This window comes from Acanthopagrus latus, chromosome 13 (genome assembly GCF_904848185.1).
Source record: "Acanthopagrus latus isolate v.2019 chromosome 13, fAcaLat1.1, whole genome shotgun sequence".
Classification (NCBI taxonomy): Eukaryota; Metazoa; Chordata; class Actinopteri; order Spariformes; family Sparidae; genus Acanthopagrus; species Acanthopagrus latus.
The window spans coordinates 20,592,080-20,604,130 of record NC_051051.1 but is presented as its reverse complement, the minus strand read 5'-3'; the positions used below and the strand labels follow the sequence as shown (position 1 = coordinate 20,604,130).

At 42.5% G+C, this 12,051-nt stretch overlaps 1 protein-coding gene across 1 annotated transcript; it reads right to left on the bottom strand.

Annotated features, from left to right (window-relative positions):
• Positions 1-4,978: 4,978 nt before the first annotated feature.
• pwwp2a (PWWP domain containing 2A) lies at positions 4,979-11,584 on the bottom strand. The gene is made up of 2 exons (XM_037120246.1): positions 9,805-11,584; positions 4,979-8,766 (listed from the first exon to the last, which is right to left on the bottom strand). Exons 1-2 carry the CDS (start codon positions 10,770-10,772, stop codon positions 6,813-6,815), a joined length of 2,922 nt encoding a protein of 973 aa, XP_036976141.1. The 5' UTR covers positions 10,773-11,584; the 3' UTR covers positions 4,979-6,812.
• Positions 11,585-12,051: the final 467 nt, after the last annotated feature.

The window sequence follows — 12,051 nt, the reverse complement described above, 5'->3', positions numbered from 1 at the left end:
CACGCACACACACACACACACACACACACACACACACCTCTGTGTAATGGAAATGTACCCACCTCTTCAGGTGTGTCACTTTCACTGAGGCAGCAGTTTATGATCACTGATTATCGATGACTGATTATCGGTTATCCCTGAGGCCCCGACTGCTTCTGTGGCTGTTATGACTGTTTAAAGTTTAAAGTTGTTTCTAACACCTGAGCACCTGTTTGATGGAGATAAAGGGTCCAATAATCATTAATTCTTCTCAACCATCAATGCTTACAGTATGTTCAGTGTTCTTACTCTCCTTGAGTACAGGTCCAGTGTTACCACTTCCTGCTCTCAATCTGTGACTTACTATGATGTGACTTTATGTTGATGAGATTTATGATCCTTTGTTTTTGTTAATGAGACTTGATGCCTTTATGTTAATAAGATGTTATGATCATGTGACTTTGTCAATGAAACATTATGATCATGTGCCTTAATGTTAATGAAATTTTTTGAATTTTTTTAATGAGACTTTGTGATCATGTTCATGTAAATGAGAGTTTATCATTATGTGACTATGTTAATGCAACTTTATAATCATGTGACTTTGAGTTACTGAGGCTTTATGACTTCGTTTATGAGAATTTCTGACCTTGTGCCTTTATGTTAATGAGACTTTATGTTAATAAGTCAGGATGGCCATGTGCCTTTATGTTAATGAGACTTTATGTTAATAAGACTGGATGGCCATGTGCCTTTATGTTAATGAGACTTTATGATCATGTGCTTTAAGTAAATAAGACGTTATGATCATACAAATGTATGTGAATTGGACTTTATATGAATGATACTTCATAGTAATTACACTTCATGGTCAAATGACTTTATGTTAATGAGATTTTATGATCCTGTGACTTCATGTTAAAAAGACTGTGACTTTAAGTAAACGAGACTTTGCAACCTTATAACCACTTTGAAGTCATATGACTTTATTACTAAGACTTTGTGGTAATTGCACTTTATGACTGTGTTCCGCTACGTCAATGAGACTTTATTTTAGAGTCTATATATTATCAAAAATTGTGATTATGTGACTTTATGTTATTAAGACGGTGACCTTATGTTAATGAAATGTTATGATCATGAGATTTTATGTTGATAAGACTTTGTGACTTTATGTAAATGAGGCTTTATGAACATCTGACTGTTTTAATGAGACTTTGTGACTTTAAGTAAATGAGACTTTATGATCATGTGACTGTATTGAGATTTTATAACTTTAAGTGAATGAAACTTAGATCTCATTAGTATCCTATTCTTTGTTAATGTAACTTTATTCTTATTTATCAAAGTGACTTGATGTTTATGCAACTTTTTTCACCCCCTTTAAATGTGGAATTTAAATTAGATCTGTATCCTAATACATTATCGGGATAATATATGATCCAATATTGCCTTGGTGTTTACTGCTTGCATTTTTAATCAATTTTCATTATCCACATATGAACAGATGGATCCCTGTTCCTCCTTCTCAACAAAACACATCTTCAGTTCTGCAAAGAAGACACGTGATTAAATAAACTAATAAAAATACATAACAAATCGATTCCAAAACTGATCCATATTATAATAATCCATCAAAACTGGTTTTACACATGCAGCCTTTATTTGCATTTATCATCTGAAGTTTTTACATAGTATTACAATAATAATAATAATAATAATAATAATAATAATAATAATAATAATAATAATAATAATAATAATCTCTATGCTTTTCATCACATATTTGCATCATTTTTAGAGCAGAGCAAAAAAATGCCTGAGGATGGATAGATGATTCAAACCATAAAATAACCTTCAGATAACCAGTTCAGGCCAGTTTAAACCAGTTCAGACTGCAGATCAGGACTCTGCTTTGCAGCAGCTCTTCATAAATCCTTCAACCTTAACAAAAAATGCCTAAAATAAGTTTTCAGCTGACTTCAAATTAATCATTATTAAATCAGGTTGCGCCATTTAAACTTAAAAAATGTCTCAGCTGATAAAGACTACTGATGTGTAAATCTGTTGCTCGGAGACATCTCCTGGCATTTTGTTTTATTTTTGTGTGCATAAATGGACGAACCTGTCTGTTCAGTGTTAGCAATATTCATAAAGTTTACAGTGGGAGATGAATATCAGTTTCTTTGAGCTGGTCATAATTAGCCCGTCATTCACTCAAATAATATTATTATTACTAGTATAACATTTAATAGTTTGAGGTGTTATTTTTCATGAAATATAATATATAATCTTCTTGATTTTATTGTTATCAAACAGGATTTTTCAAGTTTTGGGTCAGATATGTCGATTGTACTCCCTTTAAGACCAACATCTTTTACTCTAAATGGGTCAGACATTAGCATGCCAACATCAGCTTTGTTGGTCATTTCAGTTATACATACTTTTCACTGGTCAAAAATCCCACATAAACCATTAACTTCTGGTTTAGTACCGGGCTAACTTGAAGGAGGACAATATAATATAATTTTGCAGCTCTTCTAGACTTTCCAAATGTTGTTGGCCCAAATGGCTCAAATTATGATAGTGAAACGAGTCATTTTGCACGGGTTGTGATGCTCCTCTTCAGTTACAACTGTTTCCTGCACATTTGTGACATGACGTCAGTGACGCACAACATAAATCATAGACGGGCTGCCTTGCTTGCAGGGAGTGGGATTGGGGCCAACAGGTAATTTTTAGTGGGCTGACCCGGATTTAAAAAACACCACGCAGACCTGCTAATTCTGGTGGAAAAGCAGTTTTAGCTACAGTGGGTGTAATTATTTTGTAAATTTGAGACGTCAGACCTAGTTTCTGAGCTGCAACCTGTTTTTAATTTACTTATGCTAGAACACTTTGTTAGCACTGACATTAGCATGAGGATAAATTTGAATTTATGAACAGCTGTTGCGACTGCTGGTTCCCAGGTGTAGAAGCAAAAATGTTCAAACTCTGAACCTGTTTCCTTGTCCCTGTGTTTTATAAACGGTCACAGTTTTGAATAATAAGCATTAAAAAGTCAACAGCAGGATAACTCCTCATTTTAGGGTTTGTTCAGCGTAAAAAGAAATAAACAACAAACAGCTGATTATTAAATTGATCTAAATCTAGATCTCTGGTGGACCAGGATTTTAGAATCTTCAAGGTCTGCATAAAAAGCCATGAAGTCTCTAAGACCAGTAGGTGATTTGCAGGGGCATCATTTGGGGGTCGAAAACATTATTATGTTCGTGAATTAATAATAAAAAATAAAAATGTTTGTTTATCTCTAAGAATTCAGGTCCAGACCCATAGGCAATCCTCTCCTGACCCCAAATTGGAACCAATAAATGATTGGCAGCTAAAAAAGTAAAGCTAAATTTAAATGTGAAGTCGCAACATATTCAAGACACAATTATCATATTTTATATTAACTTTACAGCAACATTTTATAACCCACAGCAGGGGTCTGGGGCCAGAATACCTGTTGACACATGAAGCTGAAGAACATTTCTGTCTCTATACCTGATGAGTGAATAAACCACCCATCAATCACACTGACTGGAGCTATGCTAACAGTTTCCCCTGACTGCCTCACTCTGTGCTAAGGTTGGCTAAAAGCTAACCCCACTTGCCAGTCTCTTTGCTAAACTAAGCTTAGATGTCCTGACCTATCGCTTAACAATAAACATTAATCTGTGAGCTGATTGATTGATTAGATTAATGGTCTGCTTGCTGATTGGAGGTCGCAAAATTAAACGTGATGTCACTGGTTTGAGTCTAGTATCCATGGAAACGCTTAGTGATCAGATAAAACTGATGCATGAGCTTTCTTCTCTTTATAAATATAAACTCTTTACTTAAATAATTATTGATTATATGTCCATGTGATTGATCATCAGTTGCTCTAGCTCCGCCCACAGCCTCTTAGCCAATCACAGCGCAGGATTCTCAGCATCAGCAGCTCTTCAGAGTCGTGCTGCAGAGAGACAAAGAGAGAGGTGTCACCAATGATGCCACCACAGAGTTTTTTTTTCCAGGATGGCAAAGACATTACATGCCATTCTCCGCCTCTGATTGGTTTACTCTGATATTCTGAAGCCACAGTCACACCAACACAATTCAAAGCAAGTACTAACAAGAGGCAAAATATGAACGGTCATGACTTTGCAATACTGGGGAAAATAAAATGCGATAAAGAGATTTAATGTAAACCATTCCTCTTGTAAATCAAACTTCACTTGAGATAATTCATCTTTCTGTAATGACACTTCAAACTGTATTAATATTTTCCTCGATGCTACCTGATAGTTGATTAATGGAAGTGAAGCTGTGGCTGTTGCAATTTTAACCCTCCAGTATTCTATTTAGTTAATTCCAGATTGCTGATGTATATGTTTGATATATCTATTGTTATATTAACATTGGTTAAAGCTTAACCGATGTTAACTGATGTCACTTTTAAAGTGGTGTATTGAACTTATCAGCAAAAAGTTGCTTATTTACACATCCAGAAGTTAGCAAGTTAACCAATACCTGCTGACAACAAACAGTATGAACCCAGCACCAAATTATATATTCCAACATTCAGTGAGACGCTACTGGTATTTTCCCACTCTTATCATCAGAGATGTTTTATACTTAAAATCAGCGACACATAATGTAAATATTGTTAACACTTTTAATCAATCCGATATTTGACTTAATTTTTCAGTCTCATTAAATCAAGTTTGTATTTAAAACGAGAAATTTCAATGGAGTTTTGAACAGGTCTGAAGATAAAAACAGAATTACTCTATCATTGCCGATAATTTTGGTAAAAACAGCTCTGGAGACCCGTTTACCAAACATCTGTTTGCAGGTGAGAAAATCTGACTGAGGTATGCAACCAGCATGCTGCTGAGCAAGGCACTGCAGTGACCCCTGCGGTAAAATCCCCACAGAAGAAGAATGACGCTTTAAATGACGACGAGGACGATTCAAAGAGAAGTTTGACAATTTTTTTAATAGATTTAAAACATCAGAAAAAAACAAGTACACAGATCGACTCTCAGACGGATTCTCTTTCATTTTTATTTTTGTCCGTGTGTTTCACTTATTTTGTCCCAACAGTTATTTTGTTTTTTTTTAAATTCAGGATCTCTGATCTGCAAACAGACGGTAAAAAGAGTCTGACAGCTGACACTACAAACAGCAGAGAGGGAAAATCCACCTTCATCATCATCATCATCATCATCATCATGAGAGCATGAGCAGCTGTCCTGTCTAACAGTCAGTGTGTCCTACCTGTCCGTCTGTCAGGCAAATGTTAATAAACTGAGGTCCAGGGTCTCAAGCACAGAGCGAGTGAGACATCACCAACATCACCTGCATAAAACATCTCTTAGCTTCAAATTAAGAGACTTTTTCTCTAATCAATGACACACTGATCATCTATGACCATTCCTTGTTTGATAACTGATCATAAAATCTGATTGATCAAACATGAGTAGCTTTGTAACAGACTGGTGACATTCTCAGGGATTGGACAAAAATACTTTGATACAGCACTACAGGGACTGGATCCGATAGAGAGACCTGATTTCATACAGCACTACAGGGACTTGATCCAAAACAAGGACCTGATTTTAATTTGTTTCGTTGTCTGCATTGTTAGAGTAGGAGCTCTGTTGCCATGGGAACTGAACCGCGAACTGTGTGTGATTAGTATCTGACCCAGCTTACGAAACACTTCATGTTTGTATCAATCAGAAGAAATATGGACCCTGTTTGGGCCCCCTGGCCTCAGTTTGGATAACTTTGTGTTTCACAGTTTTAAGTAAATAGAAACATAATATAAAGTAAATGTTTTTAGTCTGTGGGAGTTCAGGAGAACCAACACAACAGGGAGTGACATGTAAGCGTGTCACAGTGTTTCACACCGCCAGACTAATGAGGGGTACGCATGGTGAGCCAAAGCCCTCTACAGCATTGATTCAGAACTTATAGAGTCATTCAAATCTGAGATTCAGATGTCAGACGGTTTGATCAATCGTTTTAATCAAATGTATTTAAAATGATCAACTCTTTGCATTCAAAACAGCTGAGCATGGTTTAGCCAGTGTCAGCTTAGGGCTACCATAAGGAATTTTATTAGTGTTTTTTAATACATCACTGATTCTAGTCAGTGTAAAATGTGTGACACATCTTCATATAGCTGGTTGATCATTTCATGCAGCTCTGTCAGCCAATCATCAGGCTCAGTTTTCAGGGCAGGGCTCCAGTGATTTAAGCCAGATAACAATAGACTGGATCCTCCATTTCTCATGAACACATCTGTACCGCCTCTTTCATTAGAAGGCCTCACTGCTTGATAGAGCCTTTAAACCACACCACCAGTTTTTAACCCAGACTGTAAATTAGACATGTAGTCTGATTAAATCTTTGTTTCTTTTCACTGGGGTTTGAACTTCATTCATCGACAACGCTGCGACAGTGAGGCGAATGGAAACACTGCTGCTGACTGACATCTGCCTGAAACTGATGACCTCTATGAAGACTGGAAAGGTAACCCTAGAAGTAAGCCCTGTCCATTGCTTCCCTGAACACTGACAGGTAACTCTGAACATCCGCCCCCTCCTCCAAACAGGAAGAATAGGAAATAGAAACATGAGCACTGTCCATCTGTCTGCATTAGTCTCTGACAGACAGACAGGTATCAGTCTGAGGAGGAGGAACGACAAGCTGCTCCTGCTTCCTGTAGTGGGCGGGCAAAGGGGATGGGGTGTGGCATGTGTTGGAGGGGTGGGGAGGTGGGTAAGCAGTAGCTGATGCTACGTTTCGAACTGAGTGAGCAGCGCCCGGACTTCAGGCGTCAGCTGTTTAGCTGCACTGGCAGCCTCTGCAATGGCGCGGCGGTACGGCCCCTTCCTCTTCCTGTCAAAGCGTGACTGAAAGCTCTCCAGGAAGGGTGAAAGCTGGGTGAGCGGCAGGAAGGAGGTGGTGGGGGAGCCAAACCAGGACACCCTTGCCTCCTGCTGCACTGCCAGCCCTGTGTCGCCACGCCGCGACACTGTGATGCCAAGCACGCGCGCCGGCCACCAGGGGAAACCGTAGATCTTTGCCCAGACAATGTCACCGACGCACACCGTCCGCCCATCAGGGAGCAAACACTTGGACACCAACTTGGAGAACACAGAGGAGGAGGACGAAGACGAGGAGGAGGAGGAGGACGTGGAAGACTTGCGACGCCTCTTCACTTCACCTCCATCCTCCTCTTCGCCAGCAGCCTGCATCTCCTCGCCATCAGCTCTAGGGGGAGGGGTGGCAGGGTAGGAGGAGGGGGGACACTTATGCCCTAACGAGGAGGTGGAGGAGGAAGAGGAGGAGGAAGAGGAGGGAGGGGGAGTGGGAACAGGGGGGGAGGAGGAGGTTGGATCTCCATGAGTAGGGAGAAAAAAGGTCTCTGTGGAGCTGCACTCTGAGTGAGAGGAGTCCAGGAAGGAGGGTCGGGGGGGAGGATCCTCCACCTGCCCATCATCTCCTTCTTCTCCCTGCTCAACCCCCGCCTCCTCAGGGGGACAGACCTCCTGTGACTCCAAGGCAACAATGGCTGCAGTGGATTCGGGCACTGGAGGAGGACTTGTGGTTGAGGGCGGGGGCTGGACTTCGTGCATGGCTGTGCTAGGTGTGGGTGTGAGGGTGGGGCTTAAAGCAGGTTTGGGAGGCGACGAGCGTGCGCCCTGTTTTGTTGGGGAGGAGGAGGAGGAGGAGGAGGAGGAGGAGGAGGAGGAGGGGCAGGGCACCTGGCTGTCGTCGGTACGATACCTTTGGGGTTTGAGACGCATTCTGGGTGGAAGAGGCGTGTGGGAGCTCGAGCTGACGGTGGCGCCGCTGAGATGCTGGCGGCGGGTGAAGTGGACCTTCTGGTTGTGGTTCTGCAGGGCTGCAGCTCGGGTCACAGCCTTGGTACGCTCCTGGTTCTGGCTCTGGTTTTGATTCTGGTTCTGGTCTTTGGGCCGTCGATGTGGCGGCGGTGGCTGAGAATTCCTCGCTAGTTTCTTGAGAACCTGCCGTGCTTTGGAGCGATCGACAGCAGAACCTTTGGACAGAACTTTCTTAGAGTTCAGCTTCAGACACATGCGGTTGGATGATGATTGCGACGAGGAGGATGAAGATGAAGCCACACCCCTCAGGACACGGCGAGAGGAAGATGATGATGAAGATGACACACGTATCCCCGATGATGAACGTCTGTCTACTGCAGTACGTCCCCCTTTGTCGTCGCTCCTTAGCCGTTTGAGCTCTGAGGAGATTGGGCCGTCAGCTGGTCGCCGCCGCCGGGATGCCTCCTCACCCCTCAGATCCACCGGACCCCGTCGGGCCTCCCTGTGCCCACCTGATGCTACCACGCTTTTGCACTTATCGCAGAGCACCTGGCGGGGGCGGAGCTTAATGGCGTTCATGATAGAGGTTGGCTCCTCGCAGCGGTAGCGCCGCTTTGGCCGCTTGATCTTGCGTGGCAGTGGCTGAGGTAAGGCCTGGTTGTAGGTGTCCCTGATGAACAGAGGAGGAGGATATGGTGCACCCTCCTGGAACAGCGGTGGAGGTTTCGAGGTCCAGGGGTGAGGATGGGGAGGGGGTGAGGATGCAGGGTTCGTGGTGACCTCTTCCTGTTTGGTGGACGGGTCGTCGCTGGTAACTGGCTGTGACTGCATAGGCATCGGAGGGCGATTCCGGTCGTCCCGTCTGGGAAACACTGTGATGGGAATACCGTATGGTCCGAACCTGCACATGCGCGCACACGCACACACACACACACACACACACAAACAAACAAACAAACAAACCGGGTGAGAACTGAAATAAAGAGACTGATTTGGTATGAGAACCTGAGATCTGATCTTAAAACTAAAACTCTTGATTAGAATTAAACCTGAAGACATTGAGGACATTTTAAACTTAACATATGCAAATATGTTTTACATCAATACATATAGGATATTAATTAACATTTATATTTTTTCCCATTTGAGCCCATTCACAGTGCAAGTCACTCAATTTGTCCTTACTTTTCCTCGCTACAGCCTATTCTCAACCTAGGGAAACTTAATTGCATTGGACAGTTTTTTATTAGTGATCCGTTTTAATGTCTGATGATGTACATCACCAAGGAAAATGTAACATTTGTAAATATTAATCAATTAATCACTTGAGACAACAGTGTGATTGTACACAGTATTTTTGGATTCTGAGTTGACAAAAACATTTTTGGAACAAGGCATTGTTACAACAAGTCCTCTGCAGATAACTGATTATAGAAAACTGTTAAATATAGTTATTAATATTTCTGATTGTCCTAATACCAGAAAATAGGGTTAGGGTTAGAGAAAATGTCCATGCACTACCAGCAACATAAATAGGAGTTGGTGCAGTCAAAAAACATGTGAGGAACTGTGGTCTTTAATGTTAAATGGAGGGTTGAATCATCTGAATATCCTTCTTTTGAGGTCCACACAATATTTAAATGTGACCACATTCAGCGTCTGAATGATAACCTACCTATGCTAAACAAAACAACACCAAAAAACATTAGGAAAGACAAAAACATCAATATAAGAAGTAATTCCAAACTACCGAGTTCATTAAACACAGAAAAACACAAAATGTTAAAGACCGAAGAGGCAATAAGAAAAAAATGTGTTTTGGTTGAATTTTTGACGTTTCCATATAATCAGACTAGACCAGCAGGTGGAAATTATCATCTTGATATTATTTTGAAATATATCTCTCAGTGACTTAACATCTTATTTGAACAAACTTTACCTTTTGGAAACATCCATCAGCACCCCGGAGAACACTTTCTCACCCAACCGGAAGGACACCACCAGCGCGTCATCAATGACGTGGTCCAAGGAGACCCGGACCTCGGACCCAGGACTCAGATCCTGCATAGAGGCGAGGGGCGGATCACCGAGACCGTGTTCAGATCCGGGCTCCGGACGGGAAGAGTCTTCTCCAGCAGATTTCTCCGGCTTCACGGTGTCCATCATTAGTCGCCTCTTCGGGGATCGGCAGGGCGGGGAGGAGTCCCGCAAGCCGCGGACCGGCATCTCCTCTGTCCCGGCTGAGTTTTTGCTGTACCCCAAGTCTGGGTCCAGATTGTCCAGAACCGACAGCCGCTCCGCCGTGCCGTCGTACATGGCGTCCTCGGCGGAGTCGGGCCTAAGCTCCGGTTGAACCAGAGCCGTATACCCTCTGTCTCGATCCGCGGTCTCAGCCCTGTCCGTCGTAACGTTGGTAGTCGGTTCCGCTGGTTCCGCCAAAGACAGCCCGGCCTCGGTGACGGGTGGGGGAGCCGGGAACGAATGCAGGAAGACGGCGGAGGGCTGCGGGTCCGCCAGGATGCTGCGGTACACCGCCTGCACCGATACGTTCCCGCCGCCTTCTGGATCACTCGGTACTCCGGGGGAGAACCGTTCCATGACCCTATCCATAGGAAAGCTGTTAATCAGTTCATCGTTTACGGCGTTATCGGAGAGCGCTTTTCCCGCCGCGGGCTCCAGCTCCGGCCTGACATGGCGGCGCTCCTCCCCGTCCCCAACATCCTCCACCCGGGGGACGACCAACTCCACACCTGGGCCATACTCCCGCGGCTCGTCGGTATCCAGTAGGCATCCTGAGAGTCCCTGGTCGTCCACGCCCGGTTCTGGTGGGCCTTCGTCGTCCGCAGCCGCGGTTATTGTTGTTGTCTGAACCGCCGCAGCTCCTGGCTCTGCAGCCACGGCCGCCATTTTCTTCCGCTATGCTGCCGAGCAGCAACTCGCACCGCCCTCCCACAACACTGCCAGCTGCGCAGGCGCACTGTCATTGGCTTGAGTTCCTGTCACTCAAATGAATCGACGGCGAGCGTGATCTTTAATTGGATGATTCTGTCCAAGTACGTGAGGCGTGCGTCAGCCGCCAGGGGGCGTTTGTTTTTACAAGAAACAAAAACACTAGAGGCAAAAAAACAGCCAATATCTGATTGAACAGTAGTGGTCAGTCAGCAGCTGATAAGTTAACAGCTGGTCAACACAAATTAAAATATCAGATTTTGAAATTAATCAAAAAACATTTTGATCAGTAAAACAGCTCCTAATACGATAAAAAAAAAAAATGTAATAAGGTATAGTTCTGGTGACATTCTGTATTTCCCTTATAATTCATCTAATATTGTGAATCAAAAACCTGACGTAAAATAATCCAAATATGATATACTCAGACAGAGTATATAATTCACAAAACCAATCAAATGAATACAAATCAATGAACTGTGAGGTTTCGTTCATGGATAGATATGACTACTACTATGAATATAATCAACGGGAAGTGAGATGTTAATATCATGATTTGTTAAGGCTGATCAGTAATCATAACAGTGTAACCATCAGCCATGCAGAGTACAACTCAGTCAGTCAGACAATAGCGGCTTTGTAATGTTTGATTTAGCTAATGATTCTCACATTCATTTAGAAATCTAAAATGTTTTCACACTCTACATCAACCATGGCACCTTGTTAACCTTCATACCAGGTATCACATTATCATAAGAAAATGATGGAATGATGGAAATGAGGATGTACCCGATGAATCTTAGAGATTTAAATAAAGGTTGAATTAATGAATTAATTGCTTGATTTGCTGATTATTTTCTTAGCTGATTCATTGTTTGGTTGACAAAAAACTGAAGACAAGTCACAATGAGATCAGCTAAAAAGTTTGTAGTGAGTCATGACAAATTGCAAACACATTCAAATGTATATTTATATTTTTGTCAGGTCAGTAGGATCTTTCTAATTGGTCCACATGGGGAAGGAAAACTCCTTCATTAACACCGTGTTAGGATCCTGGATGATGAATCCACTGCATGTGTGGACCACCAGAGGGCAGTGTCCCCTCGGACATCATATTGTTTGGAGCCAAACATTATGCATTGGAGGGTTAACTTGTAAAAACAGATATCTTTTTTTTTTTTTGTTAAATCAGCCTTTTTTGTGCACTCCAGGTAACATCAGTAAAACAGTTTTGGCT

What these genes read in the sequence shown, in the direction of transcription:
- pwwp2a (XM_037120246.1), bottom strand. Translation starts at nt 10,772, where the DNA reads ATGGCGGCCGTGGCTGCAGAGCCAGGAGCTGCGGCGGTTCAGACAACA. An exon ending in CTGATGGATGTTTCCAAAAG is followed by an intron (nt 8,767 to 9,804) that starts GTAAAGTTTGTT and finishes GCGCATGTGCAG; the next exon opens with GTTCGGACCATACGGTATTC.